Genomic DNA, 24861 nt, shown 5'->3' with positions numbered 1-24861 from the left:
TTTCTATGTTGCGTAGTTTGTTTTATTCCAATCTTCTAAACTTTAATTTATACAAATACTTGCTAAGTTTCGATAAAATATTAATAATTTTTAACAAAATGCAGGCGTAACACTTAGGGATCGCCCATAAGTTATGCATCACTAAATTCAGCTAATAAAGAAAATGGAAAATATCAAAAGTTTTTCCTAGCAGAGTATCAAAACACAAAATTCAAAAATGCTTTAGGTTTAATAAAAATAATCTTTTAACATAGATCATCCAGGTCATATTTTAAAAATCCGGAAAATTATTTGGGTAAAATATCCGCAAAATATCTGGAATATATTTTCCTTTGTTTTCCTGTTAATTTTGTTTTCAGCTGAGTAGTTTCAAATTTTTTTCCTTAATGTTTTATAATTTTTGTATGAGTGATGAGTGAAAAAGCTTAAAAAAACAAATATATTACAAAAATATACACCTAAACCTGTATGTATGGAAAACGATTCAGATATCTGGAAAAGCTAAAAGTTGAGAAAAATATTCGGAATATCCGGAAAAAGATAATCCTTGTTTGGAACATTAACAATTTATTTTTTCAGAATTAATAATAATCTAAATATTACTACTACAGTTAACATTTACTATTTATCCTTCTCTTACATCATTTTCAGATAGTTTCTAGGTTTTTCTAAATACATTTCTTAATGTTAACATATTCTTTCAAGAAATGTCTTCAAGCAAATTAGATCTCAATAACCTTTCTCAACTTTAAAGAAGAGTTGCTGTTGTTCTTTGTTCAATTTAATTTGTTTTATTAGTAGTTTTAACATTCCATTTTTTCCTTTCTAATTTACCTAGTCTATTTAGATTACTAAGTAGGTAAAAATGTATATATATATATATATATATATATATATAATATATATATATATATATATATATATATATATATTATTATTATTATTATTATATCTGCATATTTTAGTATTTCTCTCTATTTTAGTATCTTTCTTTCTCTGTTATATTTTATATTTCTCTGTATCTATGTCTAAATTTTTTCTAAGGAAAAAATAAGAAGAAACATTAAAAAAAAAAATTCTGCTGATGTAATCAAGAAACAGTGATTATACCTTTCCATGTTTCTTCATTTAAGGTTTCATGTATTTTTGTAAAAGTATGTGAATGTAAATATATTTTTCTATAGCTTTTAGTTTTGTTATTTTAGATAAAAATTTTACAAGAAAAATGAAGCAATTTTTTTTTTCATTGTCTTCTTTCATGTAACTTTGCAGCTAACTTGATTTTTTTTTTGGAGAAGAGAGCCTAATTTAAGTCTTCTTTAAAAAATTTAAGTTTATTTAATTTAAATCTTTTTTAAAAAACCTAAAAAAATTTCCTTGAAGAAACAGGATAGAAAATACTGTTTTAAAGCTTATAGCATCATTCTCTCTCTCCATTTTTACAGATTTATTTAAAAAAAAATTTATTGCTATGATTATTTTAATTACTACCTATTGTGTTCTAACTGATTTTAAAAAGAACTGGTACCTATTGTGTTCTAGCTGATTTTAAAAAGAACTGGTACTTATTGTGTTTTAACTGATTTTAAAAAGAACTGACGTTAAAAAAAAAGAGAACTCTTTGACAGCAGTAATTACATTCTGAAACAACTTCTGCAAAAAATACACAATTTTATATAAAAAGTTTTGTTGTTGTGCTTTTAAAAACAAACAAAAAATTTGAATTGCAACTATACAGTTAATTTCTAGTTAAAACCATTGAAAACCATTATTATTTAATGTTTGTTAATAAAAATATTAAAAAAAAAATTACTAATACCCCGTTCATACTGGCGATAAAACACATTTTATTTTAAATATGCTTAATGTTTTTAATGTTATAAACTATAAACTATATAAAAAGCAACAAAATAACACAGCAACACAGTTTTTATGTAGTCTTTTTATGCTGTAAACTAAAAACCAAGACATTGCTAAAAGAGAGCAAACTAAAAAAGATTATTGATAGATAAATTTGTAGCTAATTATAATTTTTAGATAATATATAAAATTTTATTATTATTAATAATTTAATTACTAATAAACCATATTATGATTTGCTAACTGCTAGTTATTAATAAATAAATTTATAATTAAATAACACTATTTATAACATTATAAGGTTGTTAAGAAAAAAAATTATGCTAACTTACAAAATAACATTTTTTATATTTTAAAATTAACAAATTTTCTTTTTGCATGAAACATGTTCCAAAATATTTCATAGAAGAATATGCTAAAAACTCTATAACTCTATTATTAAAAACTCTGTTTTTAGAATACGCTAAAAACTCTATAACTTTTTTATTAGTGAAAATATTAAAATGATTTTTTTTATATAGTTTTTTTTGTTCAGATCTGGTAACAACTAAAATTAAAAAATTAAATGACTTAGTACCTTTTTGTATTGTGTGTCTTATATATCGATATGTACTCTATTTAAAAAAACAAATTAAGTAATGAACTGATACTTTTTTTAAAAATTATAAATCTCTTAAATAGGGCTGGATGACACAAAAAATTACAAATTATAATTAAATCAAAATCATGTTACACAAAGAAAAAAAAAAGTTTTACATTTTACAAATAGATTTCATTAAAATAAATGTTCCACAAAAATTGTGATTTGGTTGTTATTAGGTCACATTTTTTCATTTTATTATATTTTATTAACTCTAGTGTTTTTTTCCAAAGAAGAATTCAAAAAAAAAATTTGATTAGCTTGTTATTGGAACACTTATATTATATTTACTCCCGTGTTTTTTAAAGAACTACCAAGCAACCCTGTTTTGAAACCTGATTTTTATCATTCCATGACTGCAAATGCATCAAGCATTAACTTATATGATCTCATGCAAAAAATGAAATAATGTAACATATATTTTGAATTGATCAATAGTTGCATAGTTTGTAAAATGTGTGTAAACTGTGTAACTGTTGATTAACCCCTCCTACTTGACTGATTGTCAACCTCTCCTACTTGACTATAAAATAAGCATACTTATATTTCTATTTCTTTATTTTATTTTGTTCAACATCTTCACTTCCAACAATGCTGCAAGCAATCACAACTAGAGTTGGAAGTTATTAGAAGATAAAAGATGAAGTTTATAGAGCAAGATTACCATTGACAGACGACTTAAAAGATCTCAAATTATATGAGTCAGGAAAACAAGATGAAGGAAGCAAATTCCAAAGAACTGATGTTCGAGGAAAAAAACTAGACAAATAAGAGTTTTTAGAGCACTTAGGAACAGTCACAGAAAAAGGATGAGACTTAATTGAATGATGAGTAACATGAAGTAGAATGAATTTTAGTAGATGACACAAGAGATGCTAGCTCTTTAGAGCAGTATCCATTATAGTATTTATAGAAAAGATAAAGAAAAGCAATATTACAACCATGTGACAATGGTTGAAGGTTGGCCGCAAGAGTAGGTCCAACTATGTTTACAATGCATTTTAGCACATTGTCTAAAAGACAAAGGGCGTCATCAAAGATCTGCTTCAGATATGGCAACAATATTCCATACAAGGACGGATTTGAGATTTACAGAGGTAAAAAAATAGAATTGGGTGTGAGAAAGTAGCGAGCACAATAAATTTAATAATTTAATCCTAAAAGACGAAGGGTAGATAACTAATCAAGTATATTATTGTTTATAAATATAGGACAATCAGACTGTTGAAAAAATGATTACCTGAAGATAATTGAGTTTTATCAGAGTTAAAGCTCACTAAAGCTAAAAGGTAGTATCATCAGTGAACAGTGCTACCTTAGATGTGAGAATTTCTAGGAGATTGTTAATGTAAATTAAAAAAAGTATAGGGCCAATGATAGAACCTTAAGGAACCCCTGATGTTACAAGAAATGATGAAGAGTGCTGCCCATCAAGGACAACCATTATGCTATGATTGGTAACAAAGGATTTTAAAATCATAAAGATTTACCTGATACACCAAAAGAAGAGAGCTTATGGAGACAGCCAGCACACGAAACTTTATCAAAGGCCTAAAAATGTCGAGAGCAATAGCCTTAGCCTCTCCGCATCTATCTAATGCACACAAAAACTTATTAGTTATTACTGTTAACAAATCAGCAGTAGAAAAAGAAGATCAAAACCCATATCGGTGATCAGAAAGTAAGCTATTAGATTCAAGATAAGTGATTAAATGTTAATTAAAGACTCAAATACCTTGCATATGATAGTAAGAAGACTAGTAAGACTGTATTTAGACAAGTCATATCGATCTCCTGAATTTTTGAAAATAAGAGATAACAGATACTGCCTTCCACCGGGCTGGAAAACAAGACTCTGATAAGCACTTGTTAAATAGTTTTGAATGTATAGACGACAGCTTCGGAGAACACTTTTGCAAGACTATAATATGTATGTTGTCCGGACCACAAGCTGTAGAAGAGTCTAAGCAGGAAATCACTTTAGATACAGAAGCTGGATTGATAAAAATGTCAAGTAATGAATCAACCTGTTTGTCAACTATATCAGGTAGGAAGTGATTAGTGGAATCAAGAGATGAGATTGATAAAAAGGTCTTAGCACACAATTCAGCTTTGTCTCCATGTGAGATAAGAAAATCTGAACCATGCAAAAGAGGAGAAATAACATATTTGCCTTTATTATAGACGCTGTTAAAGATTTTCCAGAAATCTCTGGAGCCTAACTTTTGAGATCAATCTGAGATTTTGTGACTTGAGAATAGCGGGCTTTGGTGTTAGACAAAACATTTTTACAATAGTTTCTAGCAATAGTAAACAGACATCTGTTTTCTGGAGAATTGTTTGGCAATAGTAATGGAAGTAATTGTTGTTTTAGTATATATTTCTTTGTAGTAGAAATGGAGAAAAAACAATATAATTCTAAATTCTAATGAAAGTTTAATTTTGTAAACAATTTTACGGGCCAAATTTACACAGAAAATTTTTAAGCAGTATGTTTTGTTTGGGGAGGCTTAGTTTTAAACAGGAAAATGTAATGAAAACGACGAGAAATTTATAAGTTAAATTAAATTTTTTTTGTAAAATTTTTGATAAACTTATTTAAAATATGTTTATTATAATTTTAAGTAATAAAGTAATAAGATTTTAAAAAACAAAAAAAAAAAATTAAAAAAAATAAAATACACAAAAAAATTTATTTCTGTATATTATACATTCTTAGTTAAACAAAACTGTTAGCTTTATTAAAGATACAGTTAACCATTTATTTTGCAACGTTCGAACATTAAATGTGCAAATTACAACAAAATTGTTATGTTAAATATGACTTGAATTATATGTATAGATCATCCAAGTCTTATGTTAAAATTGTGGAAAATTGTTTAGGTAAAATAATATGTTTTCCCTTTTCTTTCTCTTAATTTTGCTTTTAGCTAAGTTGTTTCTAATTCAATCGTTGGAAATTGCAGCAGCACAATGAAAGAAAAACCATGGAGAAGAGTGAGACTAAACTTGGAATCATCAAAAAAGAATAATAGATTCCATGCAAGCCTGAATCCAAGACGTTACATAAGAAGCACAATTGTCAGCAGGAAAACGAAAGATTTCTATCTAAGGACCTTCACAAAAAAAATCATAGAATGAGTCACAACCAGCTTTAAGGTATTTGTAAAAGGTACAATGATAGGGTGATTTTGATGATGAAGAAAAATGAGATCTAAGTTTTAGAAAGATCAAACCATGGTCAGAAGCACCTAAGGGTGAATATAGAGAAACTGAGCACTGACGGATCAGAAACAAGACAAAAGTCTAGTAGAGAAGGTAAATGATTCGGAGTGTCTGGAAAAGGAATTTGAAAGTTACAAGCCAATAAATGCGATAAGCATTGAAGTCACAACAACAATATTGGCTGAAGGATAAAAAGAAAGGGCTCGGTCAAATCAGAAATAACATCAAAAGAGTGCAGTCTTGAAATGAAGGAGAGCAATATAGATTGATAGAGTAAGGTGGTGCTAAACAAAAACACATAAAAGACTAGTCTGAAAGCCTTCCCGGGAAATGTGTGCGATCACACGCTTTGTTTGTCCATATTTAAAGTAATTTTTTTAGAAACACTGACAATGGCAGTTTGAATTTTTTGACTTTTTAGGCATTTCGATAATTCACTGCAAAAAGCCAAAATTATCTACTGAGAAAAAAATAACAAAACATCACATTTTAATTAAATAAACTAAAAAAATTAAATTATTTGAAAAAAAGAAAATTTATATATATATATTTATATATATATATATATATATATATATATATATATATATATATATATATATATATATATATATATATATACACACATATATATATATATATATATACATATATATATATATATATATATATATATATATATATATATAATATATATATATATATATATATATATATATATATATATATATTTATAAAATTTGTATACAACTTTTGAATAAATTTAATATAAGTTGACGAAAAAAAAATTATGCAATTTATTCAGGATTTTTATCACTCGTATAAATTAAAATTAACTGATTTGAAAATTGAAATCAATTTTCAATAAAATTTGCAATAAATAAAATAACAATTTTAATTAGATATTTTTTATTCGTGCCATTTTCCTTTTTTCCTCGTGGATTCGTACTTTTATATATTTTTTTCCCCTCCATAAGTAATTTCACATTTCTGTAAAGCATTTTCATGTGTACCCATTTGGTTAAAGAAGCTGTATATGTCCATGCTTATTAGGTTTCTTTTTTTGATTTGACTGTCACGATCAGAAGCTTTAACGAATTTAACTACTTTTGCTTGTTGTAAATGATACTCTGAATGAAAGTGGTAGTACTCTTGATCTTAAAAAATTTTCTTAAACATATTATGAACCGTTTATTTAAAATTTTTTATTTGAAACAGGTTTCGAGCATCATTGCAACTTTTAGACAAAAATTATCTTTGTTTTTATGAAAATGACTTATGAAAACTTATATAAAATATAAAAAAGCACTCATTTATTTTGATGAGCAGGTAAAAAGTTACAATACAGTTTGCGGCATGTCGCAATGTGTACTATGTATGCCGCGACATACATTAACGAACCAAAGTAAAGGAGCAAATTTCAATTAGTAGAATTATAGTAATTGTATCGTCAACAATAAAATTATTTTATGTTTAATATAACAATAAAATTATTTTATGTTTAATATAACAATAAAATTATTTTATGTTTAATATAACAGCAGTTTGTTAATTTTAATTATCTAAAAAAACTTGTCAAAGCTAATGATTCGGCAAATACTGATCCTGGCTTTGGCCGAAGCTGAAGCTGATGCACATCCCTAGTAGTTATTAGAATTTTATGATATTTTTGTACAAATATGTTGCTTAAATTGCATCTTTCCCTTAAAAAAAAAGAAACAATTGATAGTGCTAACACTAATATTTTGCTTAGATTATAGTATTTACTTTATTATTAACTGCATTAAATAATAATATAATTCTACTTCTTTGTATATATTAACAGAAAGATACAACAACAGATTTGTTACAAATATAATAGTTAAAAAAAGTAACATTTTTAAAAAGACAGCGAACAATGACTGATAAAATAACTGATCAGAAGCCAGTAAGAAAAATTGTGATTACATCAGTGATAAGCAAACACAGGTCTTGTTTTAAAGCATAAATTGGTGCGCCATTTATGCATGCGGTAAGCCATTTTATGTAAGCAATAAGCCATTTCACACAAGCCAATTTTTAATATGTAAACAAGCGGTAAGATTAAAGTTATTAACGTTAAAAAAACCACTTAAGACGCTTGAATGACAATTACATTTGATATTGGCGCTATTTACAAATGTAATAACTTATGAAAAAGCAAAGAAACTTTTATTGTTATTAACCTAATTTTTCCATCAAAAATGTTTAGTAAAAGGAAAAAAACATATCTTATAGGCGTGTAAAAAAATAAACCATAAAATAATCATAATAAAACTTTTTTATTTATCACCATTCAAGCGCAAGAATATTTTTTTAAACAATTTCTCATAATAAACAATAACAAAATAAATAACCGAATTAAAAAAAAAAAATTAGCTAAAAAATAGTTTAATTAAATAAAAAACTTCTTCAAAGCATATAAGTCTGTTTTTAATTTTTCAAAATAATATTTCGAGGGAGTTTAGATACCCTTGTTAGCAAGAGTAAATATACTTGATAACGTTATCAAGTATAAATATATTTGATAAGCGATGGTCCATAAATTACACGACGCTAATTTTCGTTATTAAGCAAAACAAAAAAGATCAAAAGTTTTTATTCTTTAGTTAAAAAAAAAACATTAAGCTTAATAAAAATCACCACATAAAAAAACTTAAGATCTCCTATTTCTTTTTTTTTTAAATAAATTTAACGTTGCGTAATTTATAGACGATCCCTAATGATCTAAACTCCCTGAAAAATTAATTATAGAGTTATATCCATAGAAAAAGTTATTTATGTATTTAATTATTACAAATATAAACACTTGAAGCAATATAGCTCTTGCAATGTCTTTGTTTATATTTAAAAGCTTTATTTTTTTTTAAATAATACTATAGCCGTTTTTCAAAAGGCCTTATGTTGCTTTTTAAGTATTTTGAGAAAAACACTAATTGATATATTTTTTAAATTTTGCAGTTTTACAAGACATTTGTAATTAAAATATTTATTTATAAACTTTATTATCTTAATTATATAATGGATTGGAAAAAAAAAAAGATTAATTTAAAAAAAATAAGTGTTAAGTTTTTTGTCGGAAAAAACATAGACAGGCCTTATAGATGAAAGCGGCATTCAAAATGCCTTATGAAACAATAACAAGTAAATTTACTTCAATTTTTCCCAATGAACTTTTTCTCTATGAAAATCAATATTTTGACTTTTATTAAAAATTATATTTATTTTGTTTCAAAATGTAACTATTTTTGTGTTGTTATGTTTTAAAAGACCACACAACATTTGGAGCAATTATTAAAACTAGCTCCAGCTGTTTTGCGACCTTTTTATAAATTTTTACACAAAAATCATTTATTTAAATCACACATCAAAATATTTTAATATCTATCACATTTTAGGAACTCATCAACTTAAAAACTTTATCAAAATATAAATAAAAATGTATTCAAAATGGACCTAATTTGTCAGAACTACAACAATTTAAGTGATTAGAATTCAGAAAATAAAAATAAAAAGGAATCCACAATTTTAAATAAAGGACCATTGCAAGAGATTTCACAAAAAACAGAAAAGAAAATAGTCTAAGATTCAAAGAAAATTGATACATAAAACTATACAGAAGATTGCAATTGCAAACATGAATGTGCTAAAAATATTGCTAACGATAGAAGCCATAAAATTAATGATGATTTCTGGAGTAAATCACTAATTTTTGTGCTAAAAAAAAATCACTCAATTTATTTTAAATAAATTGTCTCCTCATCCATATATAGAAAACATCGCTGAAATCGAGTTTTATCGTTGTAACTATGATGGCCCTGTGATTAAAGCATCAGTTTTATCCAAAAAGCAAAAAGAAAAATATCAACTTTACCATATACTATGAGAGATTTTAAAGCCGGAATTACTCCAATTCAAAAATCGAAGTTTGTTTCAACACTTTGTCTTTTAATACTAATAATAGAAGAGTGTTTTGGGAAAATTTGTTGGCCAGAGAATAAGAGTTTTTATGTTTAACAATTCTTCAATTTCAAAATTATTTATTATAAACATATTGCGCGCATAGTAATTTCCTTGTTATTTTTTTCTTTCTTTCTGTATTATTATTTATTTCATTTTCTAAATACATTTTTTTACATAAAAAATTTTTAAATTTTAAACAGATGCAACTAATATAACTGTTTAGTTATATTAGTTGCATAATATTATTCAGTGGTGAAGAAAGGTCAAAAAAGGGGGGGCAAGCAGAAACAAAAATTAAAGTGGGCTAGGGCAGCAAAAAATAGAATTTGAATGAAAAAAAAATGAAAGTTTAAGAAACTTGGAGGATAAGTGGCAATTGTCTCCTCCCCTCCCCCCTGTTCTTACACCAGTGATATAAGTTACGCTATATTTTGAAATTCTTAATAGTTAATTATTGTTTTATTAAAATAATTAGAATTATTTTTATAATATAATAATTATTGTTATAATAATAACAATAACTATAACTGTTATAATAAAAATATAACTAACTTTTAAGAATTTCAAAACATGTAGTCGAATCATTTTTTCCAAATCCGTAAGGCATTTTGAAAAAATTTTAAAAATTGAAAGCAGATATTATTTTTAAGGCATTTTTTGAAACTAGTAATTTTTATGAATTTTTTCATGGTTTTTAAAAAATAATTATTCAATGTTTATTATCATCTATATTAGCTTATTTCATAAAAAAGTCAATTTTGAATTTTTTGATCTTAAGGCGTTTTGAAAAACAGCTGTAGAATAGTTTAGAAAGATAATATTTTATAGTAGTTACATTAGCTTTATATATTTAACAGAGTGTGCAATATTAAAAAAGTGAAAACAGAAATTTCCTTATAATTTAGAAAATATTTTTCTAAATTATAAGATAATAATAAGTAAATTTATTATCGTTTTTTTTTTAATAAATGATACTCAAAAAATAGTGCTAGTAATGTAATTAACATGATTTTTTTTTAATTTTTGCAACAAGAAATATCTTTTGTTTGTTATTTTTTTTATTTTTGTTTAATTTTTAAAAGAAAAAAATTATTATAATTTGCAAAGCCACAATTTAAAAAAATAAAATTAACATATTTTAATTCATTAATACAAATGTCAAGAAAAGAAATAAATAAATTTATGTTGAATGATTATTATTATATTTTCTTTTTTATACTCGATAAGAGTTGGATACGGTGCTGTTAAACTAAGAGTTTTATTTACAATAGTTTAAATAACCGATCCTTCTTCCGCTCCTTGAGTTATTGTATTTTTTTTGTTTTTTTATATGCATTTTTTTGTTGTTGTTGTTGTAATTTTTGTTATTTTGTATTTCTCTCTCAGTTTGCTCAACTATTATTCAGTATCTGATGGCCAGTTACAACAAATCGTCGCTGACCCATTTTAATATGAGAGTGGATTTCTTTATGAGTTTCCCCCTCGGTACGATCTCCAAACAGGTCATAAAAGGCTGGAGAACAATCTCTAGTTTGCTTTTCTCTTCTATCTTTTAGTGAGTCTAGTTTTAATTTAGTAAGAAGAGGGGCTGAATGAGCATCTTGATTTGCTCCACAAATAATTTGTGAAGTAATTTTTTGAACTATGTCTAGTTTCTTAAACTGTGATGGTGATGCAGATACAAAAATTGCACTAGAATACTCAAGCTGAGATCTTACTAATGATATATAAGCCAAAAGATCCTGAGTTATGTACCAACTAACTCTCAAATGAACTCCCAAAATACTGTGACATTTTTTTTTAATATTATCTATATGAGGATAAAAGGTTAGATGCCAGTCAAGGGTTACTTCTAACAAGTTAACTGTTTTGACAGGATTGATTATACAACCATCTACTACCACAGGCATGTCAAAGTGGCAGCCCGCAAAACCTTTAATGGCAGCCCCCAACATTTTTATCATTTTATTACATATGGCAACCCGCAGATATGCATTTCAAAAATGTTTTATTAAAAATAACGATAAAAAAAATCACAAATAGTTTTCTGAACTCTTTTATTAAAAAGAACACGAATACTAAATTAATTTTCTAACTTTTTACTAAAATTAAAACTCTAAAATTAAAACAATAAAAAATTAATTAAAAATTATGACGACATATTTTAATTTTAACAATCAATATGAGAAAATAAGGCGGGTGAATATAAAAAAGCAACTGCTTTTACTTAGCTTTTTTGGAGTAATTGTTCAGCTTTAAGCGAATAAAGATTTAAGCAAAATCTCTCAAATTTTTATTTACAAAAAGCTGAGCAATTTACTCCAAAAACGCTGAGTAATTCCTCAGTTTTATGTGAACAAAAATTTGATCCTAATTGGTCAAATTTTTATTATTGTAAAGCTGAACAACTACTCTAAAAATGCTGAGGAAAAGCGATTGCTTTTTTTTTATTCACCTGGCCTAATAGATCAGTCGTTATCTTGTTGTTGTTGTTTTTTTATTTGATATTGAAAAAGCGGAAGAAGATCTGCAAATGGAATTAATTGAACTTCAGTGTGATTTTGTTCTCAAACAACAATTTACTGATGTTGGTGTACCCAAGATTTATTCATTTTTACCACCACATCAATTTCCCAAGATGATTAAATTTGCTCATCAAATATGTACAATGTTTGGCAGTACTTATCTTTGTGAGCAACTTTTTTCACACATGAAAGGAAATAAAACCCCTGAGAGGTCCAGGCTTACTGATGAACATTTGTTTTCCATAAAGAAAGTGGTAGCTAGTCAAGACATAAAACCAGACATTATTAAGCTTTCAGCGAATTAATGAAGTCAAATTTCTGGATAATCCAAAATTTTATGTTTATTATTATTATTACAAAATACTTCTTGTTCATTTTTATTGTCTTCTTATTGTGTGAAATATATAGTGCAAAATTAAAATTCTGTACTATTTTTAATAATATTGCAGTTATTTGATAGATTTTAAATATAATTATAATCTTGTTTACTTCACATCAAACCTTAGCAAAAGGACAGTTTGAGTTGAAGAGTTACACTTCATTCATCAGAAAAATAAGTGTTAGCTTGAGCAGCCCTCATAACATTTCCTTAGGCTAAAGAGGCCCCCATACCAAATTGAGTTTGACATGCCTGTACTACCAGCTGTAAATTATCCGGCAGTTTCTTTCTAGGGTTCTTTAATATTATAAACTGTGTTTTTGACGAATTTATCATGAGGCTATAAGACGTACAGAAGTTTTTGGTTTTATAAAATATATGTACTAATTTTGTTGTTAGTGCATATGAGTCCCTCAGAGTGGGTAATATCGTCAGCATTCTGAGTTGTACAAGAATTAGAGCAAGTTGGAAGATCTCTAATGTAAATATGAAAAAGTTTAGGACTACGTCCATTTTCCTGAGGAAGTTCACATGACACTGGCTTCTACTGGGTTACTTGGTTGGCCTGAATGACGTCCACAACATTTATAAGAGCATACTCACAACTCAATTTCTCTTTAAATCCATATTGTTCTGGAGGAATTATCTTATTCACATCTCAAAAAGTAGACAGTTGTCTAGCTATTATCTTTTCAAACATCCTTCCTAATACGGGAAGTATTAATATAGGTCTATAATTCTCTGGTTTCGATTTCGATCCTTTATTTTTCCAGACTGCTACTATACTTGCATTTTTTCACATTATTGAAAAAATAATTATCTTAAGTTACATTTGGCAAAATAGCTGCAGCTAATTTTTTTAAAACAAATGCTGGTAGAACATTGTACCCAGTAGCAGTTTTTGCCTTCAAGTTCGTTAGATATTGGTATACTATTTTGCAATCAATATTTTTGAGACTGAATGAATTTTTAATGTTGTAACCTGGAATTAAGTTTAACAAAGATATTTCGGGAGCTCTCATAGAACCCGCTAAATAGGAGTTTAGGATATTTAAATCTTTTACCGCCTTTTCATTTTTTTGGGAAGAAAAACTTACTTCTCTTATGAATGCCCAAGCATTCCAAGTGTCTTTTTGATTGAGGTTTTGTCTGTATTTTTTAACTGCCATCTTGATAAACTTTTAATCTTTTTTTTAATACTTATAATTTAGTTATAAGTTCTTTATTGCTGCAGTTGTTAATTAGTTTTTTTGCCATATTGTTAAGGAGGTGAATCATTTCTTTTATTTCTTTAACTATCCATTTTGGCTTGTTTTTTCTAAAAGGATACAGTTTAAGTGGAATCAAGTTGTCAAATATTTTTATTAAAGAGGAATGCCATGTGTCTAGCATTGTGTCTAGAGATGTGTTATGATTATTACTGCTATTAATAACTATTTGGCTTGTCATCAAATTAAGTTTTGCAAAGTCAACTTTGTTGAAAGATTATTTGACAATAGGTTCAATTTTTGTACTAACTGCTACTTTAAGAGTTGCTTCCACTGGGAGATGATCACTAATGGCTAATGATCTCACACAGTAGCTCGTACACAGCATTTCTATTGGTAACAATGTCTAAACAAGTTGCGGAAGTTGCAGTAATTTTTGTTGGGGCAATATATCTGATTAAGGCAAGTAATAAGGCAGTATGTAACGAATTTGCAGGATAAAATGTAGGTTTCATCATGTTGGTATTTGAGTCACCAAGTATGCAGATTGGTCCAGTTGAGCTAATTTCAGCAATGATTTGGTTAAATTTCAGAAACCAATCTGCTGGTGCATTTGGTGGTTGATATACTCCTATAACAACTATGGATCATTTAGGTTTTTTTAATTTAATTGATATTACGATTGCTTCAATTCCCTGGTCATTAAGCTTTGCTTGAAACAAAGTTAAAACTTTTGGGTGAAGGTTTTCTTTCACAAATGTAATCACACCACCACCTGAAGAATTTCTATCACATCTGCTTATTAAGTAACCATCAAGAGCAAGAGATCCACAGGTGACTGTTTCATCCAACTTTGTTTCTTGCAGACTTACTATATCCATTTTGCAGATGTAATCTTTTGATAGCAGTCATCTACTTCTTAATCCATTAATGTTCTATGACACCAGTCGCAATGAGTTGTTAACTTTAGTTAAGGGCAAGGGTGTGTCATTGGTTGTGTAATTAGCAATCATTATTGAGTCTTGGGTAGGATGAGGAAAATGAATCTGATTGGTATTGGTATTTAAGCAGCACAATGAAATAGGTGGTATTACTGAGGAATTTGTTGTTTTCAAGACCCTCGATAACAACATTTAGTTTTAGTCTGCTGATTTCAAATATTTCATCAGTAGTTTGTTTAGCTTGATATGAATAAGTGGCTTTGATCTCTCTAGTTATAACATTATGATCCTGTAATCCGAATAATTTGGAATTAGTTACTTGCTGCTCATGCTTTACTCCATTTACAACTTCAGCCCAGGTTAAGTTATTTATTGCCCTATCGTTTTCAAGCTTTTCGAGGTTGGATTTAAGTAGTGTGATGTCTGTTATTAATCCCTCCGTTATGATTTTACTTCATTCCATTTACTTCGTTGTTTACTTTAACAATTAATGCAAGTTGAGATTTTATTGAAATTGTTCCTCAAAAATTTCTTTAACTTTTGTTTCTAGTTTGCAGGCTTTACATATCATTTCAAGTTTTGAGATCTTTTTTTTGTTGCATTTGCATTTCATTACGAAGTTTTCATAGTTTTATCCCAACTATTGCATTTCCTACAATTTATCCAAAAAAATTCCTCCGAGTCTTTCGAGGTACATTTACTTATACTATTTAAATTATTTTTATTTATTATTTATTTATTTAATAACAGCTTTATAAGATTATATATCTTTAAACCATTTGTTTATATTATGATAGCAGCCATCTTGCATGGCATGCTGCGAAAAAGAAAAAATGATAATGTAAAATGATAATGAAAAATGTAATATTAAATTCAATCATTTAATACTAAAGAACAAAAAAAAAATCGAAACAAAATATACATTCCACAAATATACATTAACAAAATAAAATTTCTTGTTTATGTTTATCTTAATTAGTAAATTAAACTTGTTTTGCAATAATTTATTTTATTGCGGTAGTTTTAATACTTTAGAATATAGTCACATAGTTTTAATACTTTAGAAGTTAGGTAGTGCACCTTAGGATTAAATTTAATATTCTGAAAATAAATAAATTTTAAAGCCTTGTTTTGGAGGCAGAATAACCTAATAAGAGCTTGTTGATGTATATATAGTCACATAGTTTTAATACTTTAGAAGTTAGGTAGTGCACCTTAGGATTAAATTTAATATTCTGAAAATAAATAAATTTTAAAGCTTTGTTTTGGAGGCAGAATAACCTAATAAGAGCTTGTTGATGGGACTGCCCCCATACTTGGAATGCAAATCTAAGATGTGAGCCGAAAATAGCGGGGTATATGTTCAAGAATGTCTCAAGACCAACATAATGGCTAATTTTGGCCAACATGCCATTAGATCTACTTAGTTTCATTGCTAAGTCTTTACAGTGGGATAAAAAGGAAAGATTTGAATCATTTTTTATACCAAGATATTCAATTGAGTTAACAGGTTCAATTTTTTTGCCAGGGCAGGGTTGAAAAGTAGTGACATAAAACATGAAAAAAAAAAATGTTTCAACTGTCCCAACATACATTTTTCATTAGCAGAATAGTTAAATTTACAATTTTAACCTTAAAGATAAATATAAGACTGCTAGTTGCCCTACATCAACCCTTTAATGTCAACCTATAATCTTACTCATTGTCACGGAAGGACAAACAGAATAAATTAAACTTGAAAGATCTAGAATGCATCTAACTTTTTTGAAGGACTTCACTATTTTTTTAGAAATACCCAAGTACGGTGCATTTCTAAAAAAGATTTACATTTTCTTACCATTGATGATAATGTTAGAAAATGCATTACATTTTATACAAATTCTATAGAGTATTAGATTTTAACGAACTCTACTAAGATTTAATTGCAGATTAAGTCAAATACATTGTAAACATTTTTTATAGGGATTGAATTTGGTGTCCTTCCATGACAACGAATGTGTGTCTTTCCGTGACAATTGGATTACTTCTTGATTAAGTTTATTTTATAGTTGTGTAACTATATTTTATGATTTTTTGTTCGTTTTTACTTTCAGACTATAACTAATTAAAAAAAAAAAAAAAAGGGAAAGCCTGGTTCACAAAGACAGAAGGAATATTTATTTAGACTGAAGGAAACTAATAATGAGAAACTAAAAAAAAAAGAGAGCAAAAGAAGGCAAAGTTAGAACTTTTAAAGCAAAACACAAAAGAATATGATTCTAAGTTGAAAAAAGACAGAGAAAGAAAAAAATTGGAAAAAGCTTTAAAAAAGAAACAGGTAAAAATGTTAAGATGTTATTTTATATGTAATTAGCACTTTTTAATTGCAAATATTTTTGCTTTTATTGTAAAACTATGCCATTTATTTTGATTTTTGACATTCATTATAACTCCTTATGCATTTTATTAATGCGTTTATTTTTACTCATTTTCTTTCTTTGGATAAGCATTATCTTATTTTCAGATTGAAACAGTACAGAAAGATGGAACAGCTAATCAAGTGGTATACCGTTCATTAGCAAAATTAAAACGAGCTATGCCAAAAAAAAGTCCACTTCAAGTTAAAGTTTTATCTGCTCTTGTGCAATGTTTATCACCAAAAAAAAACAAACATTTTTTTTAATTCTAGAAGAAAGCTATCGTTTAAAATTGGAAGGCCATCAATGATACAGGTAAACAAAGAAAAAGTAGTTCAATTTTTAGAACAACCAGATATAAGCTATTGTTCCCCACACAGGAAAGATACTGTTTACTGTGGGAAACCTGATGGTGTCAAAGTCTATCGTTCAAAGCATTACATGCTATTTACATAAAGAGAACTTGTTTACTTATTTAACAAAGAGAATGACATTAAAATCACTTATCATCAGTTATCAATGCTGAAAATAACCTGATTATGCTAAGTAAAACAAATGGTAAACTTGAAAAAAAATTTAATTTGGTGAAGTTTCCAGTAGCAATCACATCAAATGAAACAAAATATGATCACAATGTTGCATTTACAAGCAATTCACCATGTTAGAAGATTAAATCTACATTCAATTGACTTATACTTAAACAGCACCTTTAAAAAATCATCAGTTGTTTTTAAATGGTTGACATAGGAAAAAAAAGAAGAAGAGAGAAGCTGAAGGAGAAAATGAAAGTTATTGACAATGATGAAAAAAATCTATGAAGTCTATAAAGAAAATTTTGTTTTTGTTTGCTTAAAAAAGAATTATATGATAACTTCATTAATGTGTACTTTTTGTCCTTCCATGGATGTATGAAGATCTGAGAAACACCAGTAGAACATTTAACAAGGGCAGATTTTGAGATTTGAAGGGCAGATTCGGTAATTGGTTAAATCTTGTAGAGAGCCTTTTCTAAATATTTGAATAACTTTAACAACTTTAAAAATATCTGGGAAAATACCACTTTTAATTGAGTTATTTATAACAGTACAGAGAGGCTTTGAAATAATGTGTGGGGCTATTTTAGGGAGGAATGTAGGTATGCTATTAGAACCAAGACTTTTTTAAGTTTTGAGCGTATTTGTAATGAGACCAGATATTTCATTTTCAGTTACAGGATTAATAAAAAATGATTTAGCATTGGAATGTTAAGAAAGTCACTAAATACACGTTTAGGGGGTAAGGCTTTGCTAATTAGTTTGTTATGCATAGTGCTAAAAAAAATTACTATAAATATTAGATATGGCAATTTAATCAGTGATTTACATTAATTTAAGTTTTAAAAATGTATTGTGTGTAGAAGGTCTAATATTATTGATTTCTTTTATTCCCTTCCAGGTGTTTTTAATATTGTTCAGATTATTAAAATTTGTAATAAAGTATGTCTTTTTGCTAAATTTTAATAAATTGGAAATTTTGTTTCTATAAAATTTATATTTTGCAAACAATTCATTTTTCTTATAAATATTTTTTGATTTTATGAACTTTTTATAAAGTTTGTTTTTATCTGAAATAGATTTAAGTACTCCAATCCAAGGTTATGATTTTAGTTTAATTTGTTGGTTGGTTAGTATTTTGTAAAGAGCATGTCAGTCTAAGATTTCATCAAATGTTTTTAAAAAAAAATTCATGGATTTGTTAACATCACCTTTTTTAATGGAGAGTTCCCAGTTGATATCAGAAATTTCTTTAATAAATATACTTTTATTAAATTTTTTGAAGCATCGTCCGTAAGTTTTTACTTTTTTGGAGTGGTTGGGTATGCCAGGAATATAAATAAATTGTGCTGTGTGGTCTGAAATTGAAATCATAATGATGAATATATAGTTCTGAATTGGGAAGCATAGTTTTTTTGAGATCAATAACATCATAGCATTTGCAATTAACCGAACTAGGAAATTTATTTAGATCTTTAAATATTGATCAGAGTTGAATGATAGTTCATGAATATGTTGTCAATGAGGGTTTTTGATGTAGCCGTAATGCGTGATAGTAAAAGGGCTTAGTGAGTAAGATGTTAAAGAATCAAGATATGTAGAAACAGGGTTAAGTAACAAAGAAAAAATCTCTTTTTTTCTTTGTTACTTAACTTTTCTAGTAGAGGAAGTGGGAAGAAGAGTGGGAAGAAGTAAACTCATGTTGATTCATTGAGGGATGACAATAAATGCAGTTAATTATTATATTTGATTCACAAGGTTTTGCAATTTTAACAAAAATAGACTCTAAATATTCAGGAGAATAAATCATACGATCATTGCAAACTATGTAGTTTAAATTTGAGTGTAAGTATAAAAGTGTTCCACCTTTTTTAGCCTCAGTAGGACAATGTTCAATATTAAACCCGTTTATGTATATATCAGTTATATTTGTATCGTTTATATATAAATTAGATTCTGTACAACCTATTGCTAAGGGAAAATTATTAAGAGAGCCAATAAGACTACAGAGTTCGTCAATGTTGAATGGTAGAGAAGCGATGTTAAGATGAATATATAGTTCTGAATTGGGAAGCATAGTTTTATTGAGTTCAATAACATCATAGTATTTGCAATTAACCGAACTGGGAAATTTACTTAGATCTTTAAAGATATTTTTATGATAACTTGGAATCTCAAAAGAGTTTAATAAACAAGTAGATATATTCTTGCATAATAATATTGACTTAGGCTCCAAGCTGAAAATCAAACTAAAGGCCATACTATTTGATAAACAGCTATGACAATACAAATCTGACGAGTCATTTAAAAGAAGATTATAAGAGTATGCATCAATATGGTTACACTCTGCATGGACCCATGAGTTACTAAGATCACATTGAATGGTTCTTTGATTATTAGTTATATTTTTATGAAGTGTTCAGAGAGATTTAAATGCCTTTAGAAAATAAGTACATGCAGTATCAGGGATGCGGAGTCCCAAAAGGACTCCGGCTTTATATCTCTACTTTTTCCAAGTCTATAGTGTCCAGAAGCTCTAAACATGATTGTTGACTCATGATCTGATATAAGAAAAAAGTTCATGACATTTAATGACTTGTTTTTAAGCCCGGAGTCCTGGAGTCTCAGAGTCCTTGCTGCCATTATACCTAAGGACTCCGAGTTCAAAAAACGATTGTTCCTCTAACCTAAAAGTCTTCATTTTTTTCCTATTAATAATCCATAAACTTATTTATATTTTTAGAACTTCTTGATACCAAAAACTAAGATAAAGTAATCTTATGTGACTTTCATATCCGGAGTCGTTTTTGGGACTCCACATCCCTGTGCAGTATTAACTAGTTAAAGTGACTAAAGTATGAAATAGAGACCTAAAAAAAAATGCAAAGTAAAAGACTAAGTTCAATAATTTAAAACTTGGGTAATTGGCATGAGTAATCAAAAATAATTTTCATAACAATATAAAGAAATAAGAACAATGATAGAAAAAATGATTAACACAAAAGGTAACTAAAAGCTAACAGTTATAAAATTAAACAATCAAAATAAATTAAACTTTGACAAACCACCAATTAATACTAAAAGTAACTATAGAACAAAAAATATTGAATATAAAAAAACTAATAATAATATAACAATATCTATACTATATTATTAATTTATACCAATAATAATATAACTACCGTTAACTGCTACCAACAATAAAATTATTAACAAAGATAAGAAAACAATAATAAATAAAAATAAGTCAATAATAAATAAGTTTATAAATTATAACATTAAAAATAAATATAATAAATAAAATAACTAGGTATCAAATGAGGACTAAAAATAAATACAATTAACTATAAATAAATAATATAATGTGAGAAAACAAATAATAATATAATGACTGAAAAATAATAACTAATGAATTAAAATCATGATTACAAGTTATATCATAAAAAAAAAAGAAAAATTATTTAACAAAAAAAAAAAAAACGATCTTCTAGCTCTACTTTTGCTTTTTATTCTTTCTTTTTTAATTAATTATTTAATTCTTCCTTTTGAATGATTTTTTGTGTGCATGTTTTCTTCAAGTTAATTTATATGATCGTCGATGAGTTATTTGTGCTTATAAAATAAACAATTAATATTTTTATATATAGTTTGGTTTTTTCAATATTCTTTACATTTATCTTCAATTTTCTTTTTTGTCATTATAAAAACAAATCCGCCATTTGCGAAGACATAATTCAGGTCATTAAAAAATTTTAACAGTAAAAACTTCAAAATCAGTTGAAAACAACTGATTTTGAACTGTTGAATTGCATATAATTCTTATAAGCAATTTGTATATAACTCCCATAAGCAAAAAAACCCAGAAATATTTGCATTTTTAAAACAGTAATGGATTTCTAAATTTTTACATTCCATGCTTAAGAATTTCGAGGTTCTCACAACAAAATTATTGAGTAGAGGCGCATTTGCCATAAGGCAAATCTAAACAGCTGTCTAGAAGCACCAACCAAAAAGTGGCATTTGATTTTTCATTTTCTTTGAAAAATTGTAGTTTTTAGTGTAGATTTGTAATTTTTTAGACTTTATTATGAACTTTTGGGTGACGATTATTCATAGGACCAAGTCTGGCCCTGAATTTGAGCATAGCAAATTGTTTCAAGTACCAACAGCTCAATAATCAAAGGTGAATATATCATATCTCTGATAGGAATCAATTAATCAGAGAGCAGGATATCTGTTATGAAATCCATCAGGTATATCTGAATAAGGAACTTCAACAACTTATATATCTTCATAGTCCCAATCCATATCAATTGATAACTCACCTAAGTCAATATTATCATTGATCACTCAATACTAATGTGCACATAAAAAATCTTTTTCCTTGTGTGCATTAGTAATTTTTTGTTAGGGCAAAGGGTTGAACATAATAAATTTAAATATGGTCATCCTAATTGAATATAGATGAACATTCAGTACTATATATTAAATAGAATAGCATAGACATAAGAGCAATAACAATAGACACAGACAATAGCAAGATAGCAATAACATAAACAAGAATAGCATTAACAATAGCAAAAAAAATATTTTATAAAAACTTGAGCAAACCTGTCAAATCATACAATAAGAATATTCAAGAGTAAAAATATTCTCTTTATTAAAAATATTGTTAATATCAAAACTCCTAATAACAATGCTATTTTTATGACAATAATACAAACTTTTTATTTATATGACACTAATACAAACTATTTAATACGACAACAAAAAATAAAAACATTTACTTTTTAACAAAAACATAATTTTTTTTTTTTGTAATAAAAATATAATTTATTTTTGTAATAAAAAAATAAATTATTTCTATTTAAAAAAATAACTTAATTAAGTTTTATTCAAAAATTATACCTGTAAAGTTTCCCTAATTCACAACACATTATGGGAGGTAATAAACCTTGTTGACTAATAGCACATGATGACCATTTTGCATTTCTATCCATGTCTTTGTCCTTTTGTGCTGGTCTTTTTGCAGTTTTTATAAGCTCATGGCGCTTTGGTATTGTTCCACCATCACAACCCATAATTTCACTAAACTTATAACACAATAAAAATATAACATAACAAAATATGGGATAAAATCTATAATAAATTTTATAACACATTAGCGTGTTAAAGATGTGTTAAATAAACAAACAATAACTGTTTAAAAATAATCAAATATCATTTTTTTAAACTACATCAATAACAATTTACTTGTGTTTTAATTGAAATTTTAAGTATTTTTAATAGAGGCAAAAAAATGCTATTTTTGTATTTATATAGTTTGTGTATATTTATAATACTTCAATTGATAAAACCATTTTGTAATTAAGACTTTTAAGAGACTTTTAACCAAGAAATCGTTCGTGAAACTAGGAGTTTTTTTGAATGAAGTTTTTATCTCAACAAAATCCACACTAATTGTACTTAATTGTAAAAATGTAAAAATGTAAAATTTACTACAAAGCTAATTTTAAAAGACTTCAACTAATTATAATACAAATAATTTAAAACAACTTTTAACAAAAAAGTTGTAGGCGCAACGGTCTCTGAAGACATGATTTATAATTGATTAAATAACAAACAAGAAGAACACAAGTCGCAACATCGCGTATTCCGTACGTGTGCGTGTTTGTGTGCTTTACGCGGGTGTAAGTGAGTGTGCGCGTGTTGTTTGTGTGTGCAATTATTATTATGCAATTATGTCTATTCACACCCACACTAGATACGGCTCAGTATCCACTTAGGTAGGGATGACCACCAATGTTTAATGACCACTAATGTTTAATGATCATAGACGATTCTTAAATCACATTCTAAAAAGAAATGTACGTTCACCGTTGAGTACTCGATATTTGAAGACATAGTAAAAACAGTAAGGTTTTGTTAACACAGTAAAGATCTGAACCTTTCACTAATTAAAATAAAAATTTTTTGCTACCAATTTTTAATTCTACTTAATATCTAATTAGTTTCTATAAGGGTAACTTTTTACATTTTAAATATTAGGAACTTAATACACCTTTACAACAAATGTTATGAGAAAGTGTCTTAAATGTTCCCAATGTATTGGGTTCTTAATGAAATATTTATATTTTTCATTTTGAATGACTATTTATTAGGGATGCACCGAACGTTCGGCTGTTTCGTCGAACCTTCGCTTTGGCCGAACCTTGGTAAAAGTTCGGCCAAACACGCAAAAAATGCTAAATTTTAAAATATCATATGTTTTCTTAGATTAGACTAAATAGACTTAGATTAGATTAATATAAAAAATATTTATTTTTTAATAATGTATTTAATTTAAAAATCATGTACATATAAATAGGGACAAGGTCCATAGATAAAATTAAACAGAGTAACTAAAAAAGTACATATACAGTCACCTACAACAACTCATCATTTGAACAGTCCTAATATTCTGTTAACCAAACCAACAGTGAAATTTTTTTACAAAATTAGCTACTTCATGTATTAATTCCTCCTCTGAGATTTTTTTTAGTTCCAAAGAAAAGCTAGATGCAACAAGATGCAGCTTCATTGCATTAATTGATGCTAACATTGCTTTCCAACTATCACGAATAGCTAGTAATTGTGGAAGTAAGCTTTCTATATTTGAAACTTCTATCTCTAAAGTCGCATTACTGGGTTGAATGACTTTGTTGCAAATGTTAGTAGGAATTAATATCTGTGCTACACATTATAATGCAGGTAAAGGTACTAATATAGCAAATTGCTCCATGAATCTCGTTCCAAGTTTTTAGATTAAGATTTAGCTGGAGCAAGTCTTCCAAAGTCAGCTTTACTCCTGGAAGGTGAGCTCGAATGGTTTGACACTCTCTATTCTATCAAACCACCTGTTGCTAGATATGCCGTGAAGGAAACAATCAATACGCATTTCACACATCTTCGAACTACACATGAATAAGGTGTTTATTGTTTGCATAGTTCCAAATTAGGTTATGGCTTCTAGAATACATTCAGCAGCATTGTTACCACATTCGTTAAGCGTGTCGCTTTAATTGATGGTTCAATAAAATAATAAATACCTCCTTGTATGAAAAGATGTCGTTCTAATTCATGCCATGCTAGATAACATTCTCAATGCCCATTACTCTTTTCGTGATCGAGAAT

The 24861-nt window shown here is 27.2% G+C and overlaps 1 protein-coding gene across 1 annotated transcript in view; it reads right to left on the bottom strand.

Moving 5' to 3' along the window:
• LOC100199671 (replication termination factor 2) overlaps window positions 1-22821 on the bottom strand; it is a 28210-nt gene extending 5389 nt beyond the window's left edge. The window contains exon 1 of the mRNA XM_065792261.1: window positions 22597-22821. Coding sequence (XP_065648333.1) covers window positions 22597-22769 — 173 coding nt within the window. The 5' untranslated portion in view covers window positions 22770-22821. The remainder of the gene's footprint in view (window positions 1-22596) is intronic.
• Window positions 22822-24861: the final 2040 nt, after the last annotated feature.

The sequence above is a fragment of the Hydra vulgaris genome, chromosome 03 (assembly GCF_038396675.1).
Source record: "Hydra vulgaris chromosome 03, alternate assembly HydraT2T_AEP".
Lineage (NCBI taxonomy): Eukaryota > Metazoa > Cnidaria > Hydrozoa > Anthoathecata > Hydridae > Hydra > Hydra vulgaris.
This window is presented reverse-complemented; position numbering and strand designations above follow the sequence as displayed.